Source organism: Phocoena phocoena, chromosome 8 (genome assembly GCF_963924675.1).
Source record: "Phocoena phocoena chromosome 8, mPhoPho1.1, whole genome shotgun sequence".
Taxonomy (NCBI): domain Eukaryota; kingdom Metazoa; phylum Chordata; class Mammalia; order Artiodactyla; family Phocoenidae; genus Phocoena; species Phocoena phocoena.
In genome coordinates this window covers 108,050,467-108,073,778 of record NC_089226.1, presented here as the reverse complement: position 1 = coordinate 108,073,778, position 23,312 = coordinate 108,050,467, and the positions used below count along the sequence as shown (strand labels likewise).

Below are 23,312 nucleotides of genomic sequence, written 5' to 3'. Positions count from 1 at the left end.
CTGGAGAACCCCTATTCCTCGGGTCTACGTGGAATAGCCCCGGTTTTAACTCTGAGTCTTTCCCTTTCCTGCCCGGAACCCGAGTGGCCGTAGACACTCTGTCCTGACCGGGTTGGTACGTAATTCACGAGGCTTCCGGAAGGAAACGCTCACAAGTCACTTTCCTATTAGACGAAAATCAGTAAGAAGCCCGTGTAATTCTTCCTCGACGTCAGGGGTTTTCTCTCCGTTGCTTTAATCAACGAGTTCCCAATAAGTCATTTCAGCGAGGCCATTACTGTTGGCTCATAATCTCCCGGGGGCTGCGAGCGAAATGGGACCCCCGGCTCTTTTCCTGAAAACACTTTTCTTGTTTTCTTTCTCTGGCGCGCTGGAAGCAGGCCAACTCGCCAGTTCCATTAACTTAATGAGGGCTGACAGGCTGCAACAAACGTCCTCATAGTCTCCCCAGGATTTAAATGGGGTTCTCCCCAGCCGTCTGCTCACACCCAGGCTCTCTCCCTCTGTCTGCTCGCCCGCCCCCCCCTCCGGGGACAAAGCCGGGACGAAGATGCGTTTCTTCACTGGCTCCTTCCCAGCAGCCCTGCCCGGGCAGCCTCAGACTTTCAGGCTGCCCACCCAGTTTAGGGCACCCCACCGGGGCCCGGGGACCACTCTCCCCACAGCCCAGGAAGGGCCAGGGCCTGGTCCTAGTGATTTCTCAATACCCCGTAATCTCCAGAGCGCAGAGCTGCGCAGCTGTGACGGCTTTCCCGGGCTCCACTTCACTCCGAGGCCGCGTCCTTGTTATGGGGAAACCTCAGTCCTGGTCTGCGCTGTCCTTTGTGGTCCCTCCAGCTCCTAAGGCCTCCAAAGCTCCAGGAATTTGCTGGAACCAGCTGAAACCCAGCATGGGGATCTGTGTGGGGCTCTCACACCCCCCATCCACTCGCGCCCTTTCCAAAGAGAGCTTTGGGCTCTGAGGAGGAAACGACGCCGACATTTGCAAGAGGACCCGGCTCGTGGGGCAGGGGTCTCCAGCAGCCAGGTGCAGGTGGGGATTGAGCCAGGTGTCCCGAGTGGGCGGCAGTGGCACGTCCCACCCCCAAGAAACCTTTTCCCTGATGTAAGGACTCGAGTCTCGCCCGTTGTCTTGGGGAGCCGTGGTGGAGGTCCCAGACCTGGTCGCCCAGGGTCACAGCCAAGTCAGCCCCTCCCGGCCATGTTCATGTTCTCCGTGGGCCCCAAATTCTGGCTCTTCCACACCTCCCAGGCCATCCCAGGCAGCCCTCGGCCAGTGTCAGCGGCAGCTTTTACATGCAAGCCGTCCACCTCTGGGTGCCGTGCCCCTGCCCAGGTGACAGCACCAGCGGTGAGCGCTAGGATGGATCTGTGCGAGGCAGGGGCAACAGTGCGTCAGGAAAGGTCACCACGGCAAGGGGCTGAACCCTGCAGAGGCTGCCATTTCTCCCCACAAAACGAGGCCCCTGAGTGCTGCGCGTCGGGCTAGCGTGGGGACGGAGTGACCCTCGGGAAACGTGCCGCTTGGTGCCACCCAATCCCTGCTAGCTGCAACCGCTGTGGTCAGCACTTCTGTCCTCACTATTGGAGTTTGATGGTGCCCTGTTCCACTGGGCACCGAGCACAGCGCTGCCCACTCTCCCGGCCTCCCCCTGTGCCCCTCCTACTGCCCTCACTTGGGCCACCCGCCACATGGACCTTCCTTCTGTCGCTCCCTCCCGTCCCCGGCCCTCGCTCCGCCGTCCTCCCTGCTGACCGCTATCTCCCGCCACCTGCCTGTGTCTCCTGCTGCCCTGGATGCTCTCAGGCTCCTCAGACGGGCACTATCCCCACACTCTGTAATCCGCAGTGTTCCCCAAAAGTGTCACCTCGCTGGCCAGACCACCAGCCCATCCACCACTCTCTTCTCTGACCCTGTCCAGGGTTAGTGATGGGGGTGGTGCTTTCTGGAACCTGGGCCACTCCTGACCGTCTTGAGGTCTCTGTATTTTGGCTTTTCCATCCTCACGGCTCGTCTGGCCCAGGATGTCCCCAGCGGTGGTCACTCTCCTGCCCGGCTGGTTTCAACTCCCTGGGAAGTTGACTTGGGTTGACTCGGTCTGCGCTGAGCTGAATGGAGTCGAGTTGCCTGAGGTGGGCTTTCAGCTTCACTGAGGTCACCTGACCCAAGCCGAGTGCGTTAACTGGAGGTGACGTACACCAAACGGAACTGAATTGAACTGAGCTGCTGGGTGGTCCGATCTGTGCTGGGTGGTCTCTGGGGGTCCAGTCGGATGCCCTGATCTTAAAGAAGCAGAGAATGTACTTCTTTCCCTTGGTTCTGGGGTGTGTTGAAATAAGTTAAACCATTTCAAAGCCATTGCCAAATCCATTTCAGTCACCTGTCCTGAGGTCCTCGAAGAATTTCTCTGCCACCTGGTTGAGGGGAGGGGGTAGCATCCGCTCCACAGGCCCGGGCTTGGGGGCCAGCGTGCGATTGCTCTGACTTTTGGATCACTGATACGAAAACAATCTTCCGAAGACTTGAGAACCCAACGTGTTTAGTGTTTCGCGTGTGAAACGATTTAGGGGAGAGAGAGAGAAGGTGCATAACCTCGGAAGCTGCCCAGAGCACCGAACGTTTTGTTCTGTTTGGGCCTGGTTGTGAAGGACCCAGCAGGTCACCCTCGGAGTTTGCACACCCTTGGCAGGCGGTTGGAGCTGGGGCGGGGTGAGGGGGGCGCGGCGGGGAGGTGTAACAAGGTCTGTGATATGCGCCTTCGATCAAAACGGGTCCTTTGGCAGCCACATGGTGGGGGATGGGTTGGAAGTGGGGCGGCTGAGCCAGAACGGGGAGTTAGGGGCCTCCGCGGCATCCGGGGAGGGAGGGAGGCCAAGCCCAGTTGCACCCCCGAGGCAGCCAAGCCGTGTCCGTGAAGCACGCGGAGGTAAGGTCCCTCCCCAAAGACGCTTGTGCCCTGGCCAGAGCCAGGGTGGCTGGGGGCGTCCCCAAGGCTCCCAACCCTTCCCCATCCCCTTGTCCCCAGGGACACCAGCTCCTTCCCTCCCAGCACCTGCTGTCAAGAGTGATCTCGGAAGATCAGCCACACCTCTGAAAGCCGGTTTTAGCGTATTCACAGAGTTGCACAACCGTCACCACTGCCTAATTTTAGAACACGTTCATCACCCCAAAAAGCTACCCTGCGCCCGTCAGCCGTCACTCCCCACCCCCGCTCCCCAGCCCCAGGCAAACACTCATCTCCTTTCCATCTCCGTGGATTTGCCTATTCAGAACATTTCACGTACATGGGATCCTATAATATGCGGTCTTTTGTGCCCGGCTTTTTACACTCAGCACGCTGTTTTCAAGTTTCACCCGTGGCGTAGCAAGTGTCAGCGCTTCATTCCTTTTTATGGCTGAATAAGATTCTATTGGATGGATATGCCACATTTTGTTTATCCGTTCGTCGGTTGATGGACACTTGGGTTATTGCCACCTCTAGACTATGAGGAACAAAGCCACTACGAACGTTCACGTACAAGTTCTTGTGTGAACATGGGTTTCCATTTCTCCTGGGCATTTCACTGCAAGTGGAAGGAATTGCTGGGAAACGTGATAATTCCAGGCCTCACATTTTTTAAGGAAGCTCCAGGCTGTTTTCCACAGCGGCTTCCCCATCTTTCACTCCCACCAGCCGTGCACTCTTGACAATATTTGTTCTCGTCTTTTCGTGGTAGCTGTCCCGGCGGGTGTGAAGTGGCTTTGACTTGGGTGTCCTTCGCGGCGATGACACTGGGCGTCTCTTTACCTGTTATTTGCCATCCGTGTCTTTTCGTTGGAGAAATGCCTATTCAAGTCCTCTGCCCGTTTTTTGAAATAATTTTTATTCGGTGTAGTTGATTTACGATGTTGTGTTGGTTTCAGGTGTGCGGCAATGTGATTCAGTTGTACATACACATACATCCACTCTTTTTTAGATTCTTTTCTCATATAGGCCATTACAGAGTATTGAGTAGAGTTCCCTGTGCTATAGAGTAGGTCCTTATTAGTTATCTATTTTATATATAGTGGTGTGTATGTGTCAATCCCAATCTCCCAAATTATCCCTCCCCTCCCCGCCTTACTACCCCCACCCCCGTAACCATAAGTTTCTTTGCTACGTCTGTGACTCTATTTCCGTTTTGTAGATAAGTTTATGTGTCGCCTTCTTTTAGATTCCACAAGATTTAGCACCTGTATGATTTGCAAAAACAACAAACGAACGAGCGAAAACAATGCCAGCAGACACCTCACTTCCTCGTGTTGTAATAGAGCGAGCCTCAGACAGAGGGGCAGAGAAGTTTCTTGAATGTGTGCCCCCGGCCAAAGGAACAAACCAATGGGTGAAAGAGGGAGTGAAGTGAAGTGAAACGAGACCCCAAGGGATTTCCCACCGCAGTGAGCTGTCCCCACCATGAGATGTGTGCCTTGTCCCAAGGTGTGTGCTGACCCCGGTTCCCAGCTCAGCTGCATTTTTCCACAGTCACCTTGCGTGGGGGCGGGGGGGGGGGGGCGGGCAGGTCCTAACCATCTTCAGCCCCCACTCCTGATATGACTTGAGTTTTGAAGGGATACACGCCCATCTCAGGGCCGGAGCCCCCCTGCATCTTCACAGATGAGCAGAGTCTTCTAGACTTTCCTCCCCAGAACATGGGGGCCTGGGGGCTCTGGGGCTCTCAGGCCAGGGCTGATCGCCTGCTCCTGCCTCCAAGCTCCGAGCTGGACGTGGGGAATATCTGGGCCACATGTCTCAGCCCCAGCGGCGACCATGAATTACACGGTGATCATTTGATTACAGTCGGTGTTTGGGGCTCCCGGGTGCCATCACAGCAGGGGAGTGTGGCCACCCGACACCTCCCTGGGGAAGGGGTGTGGCTGGACGTGAATGAGGGTGGGCTGTGACCAGGAAGGAGGTGAGGGAGGGCCCTCCAAGTGGGCGTGAGCACGGCCCTGGATGTGGCAGGGATTGGTGGACGTGGGAGGCATGGTGGGAGGGTGGGCTGCAGAGAAAGCTGCAGACTCAGCCCCCATCGTGCCTGGGCTGGGCCCCGTCCACCAGCAGCACCGGCCTTGACCCCTGTCAGAGGTAGCCACGGCTGGCCAGCTATGGAGCCACCCTACATTCAGCTCAGGGTCAGCAGAAGACAGGCACAGTGGCCCCTTGGTCCACCCGTCCTTCGATTGCTTCTCAGAGCCAGGCGGGGCCAGGCCGGGGCACTTCACAGCCTATCCTGAGCTGTTTTTGTCAGAAGCCAGTGGGCCATGCACGCTGGGCGGGCTGGTTTGAAGTCTCAGGATTGCAAAACCCTCACCCCGCAGGGTGCTATCTCTAAAGAAGTCGCCTGACTCAACCACAGACTCCCCCCGGCCCTCGGGCAGGCATCCAGAGCCGGAAGCCAGAGCTGGCCCGGTGGGATGGGTCAAGGGCGGGACGGGAAGACAGCAGGGCAGCGAGCCCCCAGCCAACCCCGGGTGGGCAAGACTCGGACACAGAGTCCAGACTGAGCTGGGTTGGGGGCGAGGGGGCCTGGGCTTCCCCCCGCCCCTCCCCCCAACAGAAACCAGAGCCGGGGCAGGAGGGTGACTGGGCTGTCACGGGGACAGAGCTCACACTGCAGTCTTGCCCTCAGCACTGCCGCCAGCAGGGAGGCCGAGCCACGAGTCACGAGGCTCTGCTTCCCCGGGCCTGAGACGGGGACACCCTGCCTTCCTATCAGAGCCGGCACTGGGCAACAAACACATACCAGGCCTCAAAGGGAAAGGTGACAGCAACCTGCTGTCTCTGCACACCGTCCCCAAACCCCTTCCTTTGGAAAGACCTGAAAGGGAGAGTCCCCACAATCAGCCACTTCCAGGGGCAAAAGAGCAAGTGTTCTGGGAGACCAGAAGGCGGTTCATGGAAATGTTCCTGGGTGCAGACCTTCAGGGATGAAGTCAGCAAGGGGCTGGTCCTCTATGGCTTCAGCTGAGCACAGCAGCCCACATCTCTGACAAGGGCAACGCCCTCCTCCCTTGTTCAATCATTTCTGCTTATATTGCTATCATTTCCACTCTTCTGCTTACTTTGGGTTTCATTTGCTCTTCTTTTTCTAGTTTCTTAAGGTAGAAACTGAGATCATTGATTTAAGACTTTTCTTTTCTTTTACTATGTCATTGAATGCTATAAATTTCCCTCTGAGACCTGCTTTAGCTGCATCCCTCAAATTTTGACATGTTTTCATTTTTCATTCAGTTTAAGATGTTTGTATAAAATTGTGATGATCTGTTCCTTGAAAGTTTAGTACAATTTGGGATAAAGCCATCTGGCCCTGGCTTTTTCTTGTGGGAAGATATTTTAACCACCACTTTAATACCTTTAGTAGTTGTAGGCTTATTCAAATGTTTTGTTCCATCCTGAGTCCGTTCTATTGAGTTAGATATTTTCCTGAGAATATAGCCGTTCCTGTCTAGGTTTTCCAAAGTTTCTGGCATATAGTTTTTGAGAATATTCTTTTATTAGCTTTCAAATCCCTAGTTGTAATGTTTCCTTATTTTCTTTTATAATATTTTTATTTCTATCTTCTCTCAGTCTCACCAGAGCTTTATCTATTTTGTTAGGTTTTTTTTAAAGAACAAAATTTTTGCTTTATTTAGAGATTTCAAAAACTTACATAAAGGGAAAGATATACCATATTCATAAATAAGAGACAGTGTTATAAAGATGTCAATTCATTTCTTCCTCCTTCATCCATAGATTCAGTATAATTCCAATAAAAACCCCAATAGGTTTTTTTTTTCCCATGAAACATAATTTGATGATTCAAAAATTTCTGTGGAAGAATAAGGAGCCACGAATACCAAGACCTTTTTCAGAAGCTCAGGGAAAGACCATTTCTTCCAGGTACCAGGACATATGGTGTAACACATAGTGACTCAGATGCTGCAGTGTGGGTGCAGGGATCGATCATTAGCCCAGTGGAATAGAGAGCCCAGAAAAGACCTGCACAAATGTGAGGTTTTTGAGTGTGATCAAAATGGCATTGCCAGTCGCTGGAATAGGTGATTATTCATAATGAGAAAGTGAAGTTGGGCCCCGACCTCACACCATATTCAAAAATTCACTCCAGATGGGCCTAAGAATGAAATGTCAAATACAAAGCTTATAACCATTAGAAAATATGTTAGTTTGTATCTTTCAAAACTTAGCATAAAGGAATATTTCTCACGTGAGACACAAAAGCATTGACTATGAAAGAAAAATATTAATAAATTTGTTTCTGTAAAATAAGCACTTCTGTTCATTGAAAGACACCTTAAAAAAGTGAAAAGATAAATTTCAAAGTGGGATTTGCACTAGTTTTCTATTGTTGCTGTAAGAAATTCCCTCAAACCTAGTGGCTTCAACCAACATGCATTTATCCTCTTTTGGTTCTTCTGTAGGTCAGAAGTCCCACACAGCCTGAGGGTCTGAAAGGTATCACAGGACTGGTTCCTTCTGGAGGCCCCAGGAGAGAATCCATGCCTGACCTTTTTCAGCTTCTAAAGGGTCCTTGGCCCTTTCCTCTACCTTCAAAGCCGTCACGTTGCTGCTCTCTGGCCTCTTTCCCACAGTCACGGCTTCTTTCAGCCACAGCTGGGAAAGGCCCCACTTTTAAGGACTCAAATGTCTAATCGGGCCCACCTGGATAATCTAGAATACTCTACCCATCTCAAGGTGCGGCACCTGACTTGCATCCATAAAGTCCCTTGTACCACGTAAGGTGACACATTCATAGGTTCTGGGGATTAGAACATCTTTGGGAAGCCTTTTACTGCCTAATACAGGAATAGGTATTCCCAATACATGAATTGACAAAGAATTGGTTGGTTGGTAGGTAGAGAGATAGGAAGGGAGGGAAGGAGGGAGGGAGGGAGGGAGGGAGAGAGAGAGAGAGAGAAAGGAGGGAGGGAGGGAGGGAGGGAGAGGGAAAGACAGACAATTTACATCAGACTAATCAATAAGTGCACAAATAACTGAACAGAAAAATGGCCCAGGGCTGTGCCTTTCACAGTGGAGGACACATGGCCAGTCAGTGTGTGAGAGCATCGCTGACACTGGTTTCATCCGGTGTAAATCCTGAAGCCTGATCACTAGGGCAGCAGACGGGGATGTGGGGCAATGTGGGGCCCCGGGTCTCTCCTGAACCCCTGGTGGGATGCTTAGTAGGGCCACCTCTTAGTAGGAAGGACACTGCGGTATCACCTGTAAGGTGCAATTTCACATACCGATGACCCGGCTGTGGCACGCCTGGGTACTCACCCTGAGGAAACTCCAGTCCGTGCCCAGCCGGAGAAGGTAACCAGGAGTGCGTGTCGTCCTGCCCTCACCAAGCCACGTGCCCATCCAGGAGGGAGAGTGAATGTACTCGGAATGTCCACATAGAGGTGTCCTTTCCACCAGTCAAAACGAACGAACCAGAGTGACTCAGAACCGTGTGGGCGGGTCTTGGCAACATAAGCCCAGGGAAAAGCATAATACGTTTCTATAAAGTTTAAATCACTAAAATAAAAACTATATGCCCTTTTTTGGATATATGTAAGTGTGATGAAGTTATATAATCAGGAAAGCAAGGCGTGAAGGACATGGATTCAGGTCGATGGCTCCCCAGGGTGGGAGAGGCAGGGGGATGGTTGAATTGGGGGCTGTCGGGGTCTAGCTTTTATTCTGAGCAGTGGGTTCCTGGGGGTTTTCTACATTACTGAGAGAGAACAACCAACTCTATAATGATGGATAAAAAAATGAAACACCACAACCAAGTGAGATTTATTCCAGATAAACCCGGCCGGTTCAATATTCAGAATTCCATTAACATAACCCATCACATCAACAGGCCGCAGAGAAAACTCTCACGATCCTATCCAGTGATGTGGAAAAAGCATTGATAAAAATCGAATATCCATCCGGGTCCTCCTCTTTGTCGAAGGGGTGGCGGAGGGTGCCTCCTTTCTCAGACAGAGGGAAGGGGACGCGCGCTCTCCCGCGGGGCTCAGTGTGCCTGAGGTGAGTCCTACTGCCCGTCCCACCTGCCCGGTGTTGGAGCCACCAGAAAAGGGCACTCACCCCCTCCCCGGGCCAAGCCCAGCCTGGAGAGAGGAGAAGGCCCTCAGAGAGAGGGGCCAGCCAGGCCCTTCCCCAGAGACCGCAGAGTCTTTATGTCCAGCAGAGAGGCTGGCCATGGGGCTGTCACCAGAGCAGGGGCCAGGCCACAGCAGGCCTGAGCGGAGCTGGCCGGGCCCCAGTGTCCCCAGCCCTGGCTTCCCATCGGCCTGGGGGGCTGCTTGGTTGCAAAGGCCATGGCTTTGTTCCGTGGACCTGGCAGAGGCGAGGGTGGCGGCAGCCTCTGGAGGCCACTGGGGCAGTCACTGGGTGCGGTCCTTTGTTCAAGTGAAGTGGGATCTGAGAACCTCGGGCCTCGTCCAGGCCTCGGCGGGCACAGCCAGTGGGGCCCTTCCCAGTGGGGCACCTGTGGAGGCCCCGCCCACTGCCTGCTCACACACCACCTGGGGGGACTGCAAGAGGCGGGAACCTGAGGCCAGGGGACATCCCCTCCCGGGACTCAGGCCGGGGGTGAAGGGCTCATGGGGCCAGTGGCCCAAGCCCCAGAGGAGGAATCTCAGGGCCTCCCGTAGCCTGCTTTGGCTCCCCCTCCAAGCCCGTGTGTGTGTGTGTGTGTGTGTGTGTGTGCGCGCGCGCGCGTGTGTCCTGAAGTATGTAAGTTGCCGCCCCCTCCCATGTAGGTGCATGAGTGTCACCAGGCCTGGGTGCTGCATACAGGGGGCCCCTGTGAATGCATGTGCTCAGGTGAGCCCCAGTCGGAGGAGATGCGGGGACACAGACATGAGTGCCTTCTGCACATGGGCCTGGCCCACCGTCCAGTAACGTCCAGTAACGTCCAGTAACATGGGGGGCCTTGGCCTCACTGGAGAGCATCTCATATGCTCTGCGCTCAAAAGTGGCCAACTCTGGGCTAAGTAGAAACCACCTGTCCCTGAGAACTTTAAAAGCTGCTTATCTTGAAAGGCTTTTTAAAAAACTATGGTATGATTTATTTATTGTAAAGTGCATAAATCCTGCAGGAACAGATCAGCTTAGTTTTACGTATATATACCCTACATAAAAACCCACGAGGTCAGGACATAGAACACTTCCGTCCCACCAGCACTTTCCTTCCCACCTCCCCAGGGAAGCCTCCCCCGACGCCCCCCACCCCTGCCGCCACAGGTAACCCCTATCCTGGCTTCTCTCACCGTAGAACAGTCTTGCCTGTTCTTGAGCCTGCACGGAACCGTATTTGCATATACGGCTTTGTCACTGGCTGGCCCTCCTATGAGGGAAGCTGCTGTAAAGATCCTGATAGATATCTTTGGTGGACGTGAACACTCGTTTCTCTGGATTAAGTATCTGGAGAATACGAAATGCCAGGTCCCAAGGCTACAGCCAAACAGCTTTCCAAAGTGAACCAACACACGTTCCCACCAGCAGCGCATGGGCGTCTGTCACTCCACAGCGTCTGCGACACTGGATGTTGTCAGCCTTTTTAAGTTTGGCCGTTTTAGCGAGCGTATATGGGTACCCCTTTCGGGTTTTCATCTGCATTTCCCTAATAGCTCATGATGTTGAGCGCCTTCTCATGGGCTTACTGACGTTTGGGCATCCTATGTGGAAAGCGCCTGTTCAAATCATCTTTTTCAATTATGTGGTCTTTTCCTTATTGATCTGTAGGCATATTCTCAATATATTCCGGCTACAAGTCCTTTACCAGAAAATATCCCTTCCTGGCCTGTAGAGCATCTGTTCATTCCTTTAATGATGTCTTTTGATGTCTAGAAGGTCTTAATTTTAAGGAAGGGCAATTTGTCGAATTTTGTTGTTGTTGTCAGTGTGGCTTGTGTTTGGGGAAATCTTCCAAGGTCATAAAGATACTCTCCTGCTCTCTTCTGGAGGTCTGATGGTCTCTGCCTGCACGCTTTGATCTAAAATCTAACATGAATTAATTTTGTGACTGCTGTGTGGCGGGGATCATGGTTCATATCTTTTGCATACAGCTATCCAAATTGTCCCAGTACCATTGACTGAAGAGAACATTCTTTCCCCCACTGGATTGCAGTAGTGCCCCGGTTATAAACACAGTGACCACACATGCGTGTTTGTGCTTCTGAATGTTTTATTCTGTCCCGCTGATCTATCCTCTACCTAATACGGCTGTGTCAAAAGCGTATTCTAATACCACATCTCTCTAATATACTCTACTCATCGCGGTAGCTTTACAGTACCTTTTAAACTGGCAGTGTGAGTCCTCGACTTCGTTGTTCTTCAAAATTGTCTTGTCTACCTTAGCCCTTTGCTTTTTCACCAATATTTTAGAATCAGCTTGAAAATTGTGCCCCCCCAGAAATGAATAAATAAAAGCACTCTGATTGGAATTACACTTGACCCATACCTCAAAACTCACCTCTTAACAAATATTGAGTCTTCCAATTTATAAACGTATTATATAACCCTCAACTGATTTAGGGCCTCTTTAATTTCTCTCACTAATGTCTAGTATGTTTCTGTGTAGAGGTCTTGTTCACCTCCAGGAGATTTATTCTTAGGTATTTTATGGGTTTTGATGCTGTTACAATTGGTATCTTTTTATTTCATTTTCTAGTTGCTTGTTACTAACATAGAGAAATACAATTGCTTTTTGTATATCATCTTTAAAACCAGTGTTCTTTCTAAATTCATTTAGCAATAGAATAATTTATCTGAAGATTCTGAAGGGGTTTTTAACATATATGATTATGTCATTTGCAAATAATGACAGAAGTTTTATTTTGTCCTGTCCAATTATCGTATCTTTCATTTCCTTTCCCCCTCCCCCCCACCCAATGCACTGGCTGAGACTTTGGGGATAATGTTAAGTAGAAACGGTAATGGCGAACATCCTTGTCTTACTCCCCATCTCAGGAGGAATATTTCACCATTAAGCATGATGTTTGCTTAGATTTTGTTTGCTTTTGTGTTTGTTTTTTGCGTAATGGAGTCTCCTCCTATTCCTAGTTCTCTAAGAGTTGTGTTTTTAATTACAAATGGGTCTTGAGTTTTATCACATGTCTTTCTGCATCTTTTGAGTTGCTTATATGTTGTTTTCTTACTTGTTCTGTTGATGTGGTGAATAACGTTGATTGGTTTTCGGCTGCGAAACCAACCTTGCGTAACTGGATTGAACTACACTTGGTCATTTATCTTTACATGTGGCATTGGGTTCAATTTCTTGGTGATGCAGGTAGGATATTTGCATCCATGTTTACGAGAGAGATTGGCCTGTGACTTTTCTTTCTTGAAGCATCTTTGTCGGGTTTTGATATCAAGGTTATACTGACTCATAAAAATCCTCTAAAAAGATTCGTATAAAATTGGTATTATTTCTTCCCATTTAAGGAAGAATCTACTGGTGAAGTCATCTAGACCTAAGGCTTTTTTGTGTGTGAATTCCAAATCTAATTTATTTAATTAAAATCGGGCAATTTGGATTTTTAAGTTTCTTCTTACGTCTGCTTTTATATATTGTGGTGTTTTTAGGAATTAATCTATTTTACCTAAACTATCAAGATTTTATATTTATAATATCCTCTAAATAGGTTCTTAAAATATCTCTAGTTAGTCTTTTCAGAAAATCAGATTTTGGCTTTGTTGATTTTCCTTAACGAAATGTTCATTTTTTATTTCATTGAATTGTGCTCGTATCTTTATTATCTCTTTCCATCTACCTTCTTGGGATTTAATTTACTATTGTTTAAACTTCTTGAGACAGACTTTGGCCTCCCCTCTTCTCTTAATATATGATTTAAGATCATAAGGTTTCCTCTAAGCACTGTTTCATGGTACCTCAAGCACTTATTTTAGCTGTAAGTTGTGATACGGAACATTTTTATTACGATTCAATTAAAAGTATTTTTCAATTCTTATCAGATTTCCTCTTCGATCCTTGAGATATTTAATTTCCAAAACGCTTAAGGATTTTCCAGTTATCATTTTCTTATTCATTTCTAGCTTAATCTCTCTGTGGTCAGAGAACATACATATGTGACTTACTTTCTTTGAAATTTGTTGGAACTTGCTCTTCAAGCCCTGCACACGGTCCCTTCTGGTAGATGTTCCCTGTGTGCTTGGGAAGCTTAGATGCCCTTTGGGCACTGAGCACGGTGTTCTGTAAGCGTTGATCACATCAAGTTCCTCCTCGGTTCGTTCAGACGTGTCTCTCTTTAGATGTTTTCACAGCTCCTCTATCTGTTACCCACCGAGGTGCATTCAAATGTCCCACCACGATTGTGGATTTTCTCTTTTACCTTTAGTTCTGCCAGCTTTTGCTTTTGTATATTTGAAGCTCATGTTGTTAAGTACATACGGATTTAGAATTGATCTCTTCCCACCAAATTTTGACCACTTTTTTTTTTTTTTTGCCACGTGGCATGCAGGATCTTAGTTCCCCAACCAGGGATGGAACCCCTGCCCCCTACAGCGGAAGCATGGTGTCCTAACCACTAGACGGCCAGGGAATTCCCTTGACCGCTTTTTAAATGATGAAATATCCCCTCTTTATCTCTGCCAATACTTAGTCTTCTTTGTCTTATATTAGTTTACCTGCACTAGCTTTCATTGGGCAACGCCAATGTATGTCTTTTTCTATCCTTTCACTGTCAACATTTCTTTGCCTATCTATTTCAGTATATTTATAGGCAACATCAAATTGTTTTTTTAAATCTCATCTGACGATCTTGGTTTTTTAACTGGAATATTTAGTCCCTCTGCAATGCATGCAATCTACTATCTCACTTTTCTTTTTCCCACTTGTTCCGTCACTTCCTTTCGACTTCCTTTCCTGCTTCTTTGGGTTAATCAAAACTTGTTATTAGTTAATTTTTATCCCCTATTAGCTTGTTAATTCCACAGCCCTTTATTATTCCATCAGTGGTTGCCTAGAGATTATCAGACACATCCTTGACTCACTGGAGTCGACCTCAGAGGAGCACTTTTACCGTTTCCCTGACAACACATGGTGCTCACCACTGTTTATCTCCACTGATGCCTCCTCCCTTTTATGCTATTTTTACCATGTATTTTTAGCTATAGCTATGCCTTAAACCTCAGGAGACATTATCATGATTATTTCAGTCACTTTAATTTACTAACTTAAACTTTCTCACATATCTGTCCTTTTCTACATTCTTAATTCCTTCCTGCATTTCTGTGCATCCTTCTGGGATCATTGCTCTCTACCTGGGGAGACCCCTAAGTCGTTCTTTCAGTGCAGGTCTCCCAGCAGTGAATTCTCTTGGTCTAGTTTTCACCTTCTTTTTTTTTTTTAATTAATTAATTTATTTATTTATTTATTATTTTTTGCTGCGTTGGGTCTTCGTTTCTGTGCGAGGGCTTTCTCTAGTTGTGGCGAGCGGGGGCCACTCTTCATCGCGGTGCGCGGGCCTCTCACTGTCGCGGCCTCTTGTGTGGGGGAACACAGGCTCCAGGCGCGCAGACTCAGTAGTTGTGGCTCACGGGCCCAGTTGCTCCACGGCATGTGGGATCCTCCCAGACCAGGGCTCGAACCCGCGTCCCCTGCACTGGCAGGCAGATTCTCAACCACTGCGCCACCAGGGAAGCCCTTCACCTTCTTCTTTTATAATTATTGTAGAAAATATGCATAACATAAAATGTATCATTTTAACCATCTTTAACTGTATCATTCAGGGGCATTAAGCACGTTCACGTTGTTGTGTAACCATCACCATCATCTCCAGAACTGTTTCGTCTTCCCAAACTGACACCCTGTCCCCATTGAACGCTCACTCCCCATCCCCCTCCCCTCAGGCCCAGCCCCACCATCCTACTTTCTGTCTCTGTAGACTTGATGACTCTAGGTCCTCATACAAGTGGAACTATACAGAGTTTATCCTTTTGTGACTGGATTCTTTCACTTGAACCTTCATTTCTAAGAACGTATTGGATGGGTATAGCATGCCAAGTTGGTAGGAATTTTCCTTGAGCACTTTAAGGATGTCATTCTGGCTTTCATCCTTTCCATTGACAAGTCAACCATCAGGATAATGTGTCATCATTCTCACCCCCACCCCCCTGACTTTAGAGCTTCTGCAATGTTCCCTGTGGTCTCCAGCAGGGTTACTCTGATGGGCCTGGGTCTGTTGTACCTTGTCTCTCTCTCCAGCTGGATCCAAAGAGCTGTTTGAATCTGTGGCCTGATGTCTTCCATCATTTGGGGGAAAATTCTGTGCCACTGAGGCTTCAAAATTATTTGTTCTCCATTTTACCTCCTCTCCTTCTAAGGTGTTACATGTATTAGAACTTCTAACCTTATCCTATATGCCTTGCATTTTTTTCCTATATGTTTAATTCTACTTTCCCTCCATACTCTAACCTGGCTATTTTCTCCAATTCGCAAATATTCTCTTCTCCTCTGCCAGCAAATTCATCTACTGCATTTCTTAATTTCCATGAGTGTCCTTTTTGTTCTGGAATTTCCTTTCTTTCTTTTTCATATAGATTTTACTTCTCTGGTGAAATTCTCCATCTTGTCATCTATTTTCTTGAACCTACTTATCAAGGTTATTTTCAAGTCCTTATCTAAAAACTCTGAAGCAAGCCAACGCAACCGTTTGCTCCTGAGTCTGTGGGTCAGCATATTGGGCTCCTCACCTCGCTGGTCTCACCTGGCTCGTCCAGGCGGCAGCTTGGTGGTGACTGGGTGGTCTCAGCTAGCCTCCTTCCTTATTCATGAGTCTGTGGGTCAGCAATCTGGGCTCGGCTCCGCTGGGAGGCTGTCCTGCTGGCTCTGCGTGGGGTGACTCTCACAGCTGCGGTCCCCTTGGAGGCTTATCGGGGCCGGATGGTCGAAGATGGCCTCAACGCACATGCCCATTGCTTGGTGCTGGCTCTTGGCCAGAGCACGGTGATTCTCCACGTGGCCTCTCCAGCCAGCCAGCTGAGGTGGTTCAAGTGACCGCATTCCAAGAGCACACAAGTTGTACACGGTGGGACTTCCCCAGCATTCTTTTCATCACAATAAGGGTCAAGGTCAGCCCAAATTCAAGCAGTGAGAAAACCAACTCTATCCCTTGATGCAAGAGCTACAAGTCTTTAAGGCATTGAATCTACCACATCTTTAGATCTGTTTCCGTGGTCTGTTTTGTCCATTTGTTTTCAGTCTGTTGAGTATTAAAAACAGAATAGCGGCTCCATGATCTTATCCCTACAGATAATTCCGTTTTCTCTGGCGTGCAAAAGGTGCAGGACAGAGCACCTTGCTCCAGGTGGGGATTGAGGTGATTTGAGGCTATGGCAGGGTTGGGAGGTCTCATCTGAAAGCTTGGGGTGTTTGCCAGGACCCCGTCTCCTTGGTGACTCTGAATCGCAGTTCTCCTCTCCCCGGTGACGTGAGTCTGTGGAGGCCTCTGCTTAGCTTTTTATCCTTCTAGCAGCTGCTCCTTGCTCCGTTTCTCAGAATCTCACCCCATGCTGTGCGGCTTAGTTCACAGATGCTTCAAGGGGAAATTGCGTGAAAGGAGGCTTCCTTCTCTGTGGCCCCCCATTCACCAGGATCTTGGCCCATCAAGTCCTGGATGTCTTTGCAGCCCTGGACTCCTGTTTATCTTGCCGGCCCAGGGAGCCCCCTGCCTCCCATTCGGCTAGTGTGCCCCACACAGCAAACGCACAAACGCACAAACGCACACGTGGGCTCTCCCAGTTCGTTCCTCTTCTGGGATCTCAGCCCTTGGGGTCTTCCTTGCTCTCAAAGCCATCACACAGCCGTGGTGGCGTTCTCAGCAGAAGGTCTGGTCAGATGCAGGCTTCAGAGCCAGAAGGAAAATCCCCACTGGTTCCATGTGGATGTATTTCCTTCCGGTCTTTTTCCTATGAACATATACATATACATCAACGGTTGTGTTTCCCTTTTTAATGATGTTTCTAGAAGGAACTTCAGAGGGGACACTGCACGGTCTCCTTAACAGGGTGGCTCAGGTGCTAACTCTCCCTGGCTAATTCGTCCGCCAGCCCTACGTTTTCCAAGTGGGTACCGGTGGGCGGGCTATAACACCTTCCAGCTGAAAGGGGCCTTAGCTGTCATCTGTCTGTACCCCCTCCCCACGCTACTAGTGAGCAGCCAGAAGGCCCAAGGGTAGAAAGAAGCTTCTGTGGCTCTACCGTGAGTGAGGGGCAGAGCCATTGCCAACTCGGGACCCTGACTCCTACCCCACTTCTGAGCGACAAGCAAGGCGAGGGTCCCTCTAGGGTCATCCCCCTAATTTAAAGCCTCTTGGCCTCAGCCTCTCCTCCTGCCACCAGGATGTGAGCTTGCAGGTCCCCATCCGAGGGGGTTGAACGCTCTCCTTGTTTCTGGAAAGGCCCAGCCCTTTGCCGGGGATGGGGGGCACATTTGGGAAGCCTCCGAGCCTCTGAGAGTGGTGGGCGTGGGATGACCATCTGGCCCGCACTCACGCCCTCCTCCCCGTTCTCCACTGCAGGCTGCGGGAGCATCACCGGGCCACCATCAAGGTCATCAGGCGTATGCAGTATTTTGTGGCCAAGAAGAAATTCCAGGTGAGTCCTGTACTCAGCCCTCCTGCCCTGGTCCACCCTGAAAGCCCCTCTCCCACCCACAGCGCAGGCTGCGGGGTCCCCATACCCTGCCATATCTGAGACCCGACCCTTCACCCGTCAAACACCCTGCCATGACTTCAGGATCCGTCCCCAAGACAGCAGACCCTGGAGGGACACTTCCCTGATCGGCCTGGACCCTGAGGCCCGGCGCAGAGCCCAGAGGCACGCAGAGCCCGGGGGCTCGCTAGCTCCTCCCACGCCCCCACCAGACAGGAGTGGGAGTGACTCGGGGAGGGTGCGGAGCCCACCCTGCGTCACCTGGGCAGGAAGTGCTCTGTCCCAGGCCGGCTCAGGGCTCTTATCCCCCTCGCCCACCCTGTGTGAGTCAGAACAGAGGGGAGACCCAGCCCTGCTCTGTGCCCCGGGGTGGCCCACCTTTGCAGGGAGAGGTAGGGTCTCTCTGGCTGGGCGGGGCTGGAGACTGTGGGCTTCCTCATCGGCACTCCTGCCAGGGGTGGGTCTCCTGCAGCCCCTGGGAGCCCGCAGGGGAAGCCAGCTGGCGGCAGGCTTGGTGCCCTCCTTCCTACGTGGGGACCGTCCTCCGTCTGAGGAGCGGGGCCCAGCTCAGCCCTGACTCTGAGAACGTGGAACCTTAGGAAGCAGGGACCCTTGGGGGAGGCCATTCTCTTTCCAGAAGGCTTGGCCACCGGTGCCTTTCAAAAGTGAGTCCTTGGTGGAGCCAGGACTGGGGGTCGCCCAGAGCCAACCAACACCCACATCCCCTGGGCCTGCTTCGCCAAGTGAGGGGCTTGTTCACGCCCCCTGGGAGGCCACAGCGAGGCTGGGACAAGAGCCAGCCCCCTCCGGGCCGTACCTCCCACCCCAGGCTGAAGGCTTGACGCTGGCTCGTTCCAGCCCCCTCAGCAGAGCCCTCACCCACCCAGGCCACAGAGCCAGACTCGGTGCGTGGTTCTGGAAAGACCCCACCCCCTGGCAGCCCTGGGGAAGAACCCTTCCCCCGCTGGTAGTGGGAGCACGAGCCCAAGGGGCTGGCCCAGGACGGCGTCCACGGGTGCCCAGCCCTCACACAGGCTCTGCCACGACACGACCGCCACTGATCCCGGCCCCAAGGACAGCCCTGGTGAGGCCCTGCCCCGGCCGCCCCGTTCCTCCGGCTACCCGGCAGCACCCGTGGCCCCCTTGGCTGGGTGGTTTGCACACAGAGTCCCCAGTGTTATCCTGCTGCCTGCCCGTCTGTCTGCCTGCAGCCCTGGAGGGGGGCTGTTCCCCACCAAACTGGGCCAAGTTGTGCTAAGGCTCCCGCCAGGGCCTGGGACTCCTCATTGTTGAAACAAAAGAGTCGTGGTGAGTGCTATTGTCGGCCGGCGCCAGGAGGTCTGCCCAGCAGTGTTCTGGGCGAGATCCGACGGTCCCGGACAGAGGGCGTCTGTGGCTGTTCCTTCCCCGAGGGCCCGCTGCCCTGGCGGTACCAGCAGAGGGGTAGCTTGGTGGAGCAGGGAGCTCAGGGGGCGCTGGGTGAGGGCAGGCTGGCCTCCTGGGGAGGGAGGAGGAGGAATGGCAGGAACCCCCTCGGGGGTCAGGTCTGGGCAGGACTGCTCCCAAGAGCAGAAGAGGCCCGCAGAAGGGCCACGATGTGTCGCCCTCGATCGAGGGCCGTTGGTGGTGACGTCTGAAACCACAGATGTCAACCTGGGGATCAGAGGGGTCAGCGGGGACTCTTCCAGGATGGGGACAGTCCCCAGCCTGAGCAGCTGGGCCACCAGCGTTCCAGAGCAGGCCCCGGCAGGGCAGAGGCCATGACCTGCTCCCTGGGGCACTGTTGGGCCACGCAGGGCCGTGCCAGGGTGGACACCAGGCTCCCTGGGGGCTGCTTCCAGGGTCTGGGGCACCCAGCAGGGCAGGCGGAACCTTGGGGCTCGTGGCAGGCCCAGCTCTGGGGGTGATGTGAGCAGCTTCCAGCTCAGAACCACAGCCCGCCCTGGGCAGATGGGCGCCACGGTGGCTGGAGCCGCTGTGGACGCTGGTGAGCGCCCGTCACAGACATGCAGGCAAGACAACTGGTTGCTGACCTCCCTTCCAGGCCGAGGGTCTCCTTTTCTGCCTCAGGACACAGGCCAGGGTCCTGCGAATGGCCTGGAGGCTTCCGGAAGGAGGCTGGGCAGCCTCACCTCCCCTGCTCCCTGCCCCTCCCCTCGGCGCAGGACCCCTGGGGGGCCTTCAATAATTTGGGCGGGGCCCTTTGAGCGGAGGCGCTCCCGGGGGCTTCCTGGTTTGGGCAAGGCCAGAAGCTGGGGCAGTAGGAGGCCTCCAGGAAGGAGGGTCCCCGGACGTAGAAGCGGTGGACGAGTCCCTGGCAGTGAGGGGCTCTGTGGGGCTCCAGGGGCGGCCCCCCACCCAGGCCCAGCCGTCAGGGATGCCGTCCCTTCCCCCGCAGCAGCCCGTCTGTCTGTCTGCTGTGCGCCCACCCCCATCTGGCCTCAGGGGCTGCAGAAATGGCGGGTGGCCCCCCTGCCCGCCTCTCCTGCCGATAAGTCCCCGGCTGGCCGCCCCTGCGTCTGGCCGGAGGAGCCAGAGCCTCTTAGCCCTTCACGTTTGCCTTGAACTCGCATGTCCACCGGCGGTCAGTCTGGACAGCCCGGCATTATCTCGGCTCATCTCGGGCTCCTGCTGCTGCCAAGGAAATGAGCTCCAGAGAGAAAGCTGAGATGGTGTCTCCAGCTGGGCCCCAGGCCACCACTCGGCAGAGGCCTCCAGGAGCTCTGAGCAGACCCTGGTTGGGGGGCGGGAGGTGAACTCCTCAGCTCTGAGATGAGTCTCAGGGGGCCTGGGACCCCACCGCGCCACGGGTCCTGGGTGTCAGTTGGGCGTCGGTTACCCTGTCGTGGTCCACACCCTAGACGAGGCGAGGCTGGGGGTGGGGGGCCTGCTCACGAGCCCCACCCCACCCCCACGCCCGCTTCTGCAGACATGCACACGCATGCCCGGGCACACACACCTGTCACCTGTACTCTTATGCCTTCCCACAGGGACATCCGTATTCACTTGTGCTCTTAACACGTATTCACACAGAGGCTCTTAACACGCTCAGGTGCCCAGATTCCCCTGCACGCTGTGGGCCGTGACCTCCCGGGGTGTCTGGGGGACCAGGGCAAGGATCCGCTCCATTCCAGACCAGGCCTGCCCCACTTTGACCTCTGAACCCAGCCTGCCCCTCTTCTGATCCCATCCCAGACGGCTCCAGCAGGCCTGGAGGTGCCCAGTATAGCTCACAGGAGGCCAAGGTCACGACTCAGTGGCGTGTGCGTTGAACAGCAACGCAGACCCTGGGCTCGGCCGCAGACACTGTCACAGCCACCTCGGGCTCTCCCGGCAAGAGCCAGTTCGGGACCCGCTGGCCTTTCTCACCTACCATCTTACTTCATCCCCACTCCCTCCCTGTCAGCCAGAGGGCTCAGCATCCCCAACTCACAGAAGGACAAACTGAGCCCTGGGGTACTACCACTAGCCTGTAGCTAAGGGCCACTGTTACACTTGTCATGAAGCTGAGTGTGTGGCAGGTCAGAGAGCCTGCCAGAGTCCCGCCCCCCTCCTGACCCTGAGACCCCACCACGGGCCTCGGCATGTAGGCCACAAAGGGACACAGGGTGGTCCCGGGGCCCAAAGCGGGGCTGGGTGTTACCTGTGAGGGCCCGGCCTGGCGGATCTTGTGGGAGCAGGGACCCCCTGGAACTCTTGTGCCCAGAGTCCCTGACAGGGAGGAGGATTCTGCGCTGCCCCGGGATTCCTGGGGTCCAGGACGATGTGGGGAGCTGCGAGAACATAGTTAAGCCGCCAGCGTCGATGGCAGGGCCCCTGGACGTGTCCGAAGGGTGCCCAGAGATCGAGGCAGGACCCTGCCCTCAGGGGAACCCCATCTTTCTGGAAGGCAGAGGTGGCCCTACCCTTAGCCTGGGGTAGCCCCAGTCTCTGGGGTGGCACCCCAAGGAGAAGGAGGCCTCAGGTGGGCAGGGAGGGCAGGTGCCCTGGGGCTCCCAGGGTTGAGGCCTGGCCCTGACCCTCAACGGGCATCTGTGCCTTATTACTTCTCACCCTCTGACCCGCCGGCCCCGCCCTGCCCTGCCCTGCCAGCTGTCTGGCGCGTCTCTCAGGCCCCTTACACTCCCCAGCAAGAGGCAGGAACCCCCCAGCCCATCACTAGTGTGGGCCCTTCAGGGTTAATGAGACCAGCTGGGGCCCCCAACCCTGTCTCCCCGCGGTTCTCCCAATAGAAGTAGCCTATATCCCCACGCGGCTCTGGCTCGCTTGTGTGGGCGAAGGGCCTCCTGGGCCATCAGACCCCGACACGGCCAGCCCGATGCTACCTGGGCGAGACCCTCAGACCGTAAGCTCCTGGGATCGAGGCCATAAGTGCGGCTGGAGGTTTTGCTGACGTCGTGAGAAGCCCCGTTCTGTCTGTTGTGGTCTCACCTGAGCCCCGGATGCATTTATGGGCTCAGGGCGGGCGCCGAGCCTGGAGCTCTGGGGTTACCTTCCCTGCCTCCATGGCCGCAGGCCTGCCGGGGGACCAACCTCCCTTCCCAGGCAGCCTGGGAGCCCCAGCAGGAGGCCTGTCCCCCGGGGCCACCCCTGCTCAGCTCAGGGAACTGCCTGGGAAGGGGGTGGGGTGGGCCACCTCCCCACCCCAAGAGCAGTGGGTGCGCCGGCCGACAAGTGTGCGGAGGGTGAGCTTGGGGCCCAGGCAGGCGGTGGCCGCACAGAGCTGTGCCCTCCACACCGTGACTGGCAGCCATGCTGGCCCCCGGCCCCCAGGCCCTCGGCTGGGCCAGCTCTTCCAAGGCAGCTTGAAAACAGGGACCGGTGGCCTGGAAAGGGAGAGTGGGCAGGTCTCTGCGGGTGAGCGGGCAGGAAGCTGAGGCCCAGAGAGGCCGAGGTACTGGCCCAGGGTCACCCAGCTCCCGGGGAGGTTGAGCCCGGCCGCTGCATGTGCGCTGATCCAGGCCCGCCCCGTGGTGCCACACGGGCAGCTCCTTAAATCCTGGAAGACCACGGAAGGCGGTCGCGGTCACTGCGCTAACGCTGAGCCCGCAGCGTGACTCTCTCTCTCCCACCGCAGCAAGCGCGGAAGCCCTACGACGTGCGGGATGTCATCGAGCAGTACTCCCAGGGCCACCTCAACCTCATGGTGCGCATCAAGGAGCTGCAGAGGAGGTGGGCACGGGGGCCCGGGGGGTGGGGCCCGGGGGACGGGGGGATCTGAGCGGGCGGGGGAGGGGCAGGGGCTCACTCCACACATGGCCACGCCTCAGAGACGCTGGACACTTCACAGCCCAGCACACGCCCTGTGAGCAGGGGCCAGGTCCAGCCCCAAGAGACACCCCCTCCAGGAGAGACCCTACCAGTCGGGAGCTGAGCACCTCAACCCCTGGTAGCCGACGTCCTCTGGCTTCTGACTTGGGGCCCGCAGAGCTCATCCTCATGGAAGCAGCGTGGTCCTTGGGGGCCTGCGTGGGCTCAGACCAGCTGCATCTCCACGGCGGGCTGGCCTGGGAACCGAGCTCTGTGCGACGCAGGGTGTGGCTGGGAGACGCGCCTGTCCTGAACACAGGCCAGGCCAGGGGCTCAGGCTGCCCCCGCCCCTGTCGCTGACCTACCACAGGG

General features: G+C 53.8%; 1 protein-coding gene across 3 annotated transcripts in view; it reads left to right on the top strand.

Annotated features, from left to right (window-relative positions):
* KCNQ1 (potassium voltage-gated channel subfamily Q member 1) overlaps positions 1–23,312 on the top strand; it is a 348,883-nt gene that overhangs the window by 253,438 nt on the left and 72,133 nt on the right. For all 3 annotated transcript variants that reach the window (XM_065881697.1, XM_065881696.1, XM_065881695.1), the window contains 2 exons: positions 17,558–17,633; positions 22,768–22,862. In XM_065881697.1, the coding sequence (XP_065737769.1) occupies positions 17,558–17,633; positions 22,768–22,862 (171 nt within the window). The remainder of the gene's footprint in view (positions 1–17,557; positions 17,634–22,767; positions 22,863–23,312) is intronic.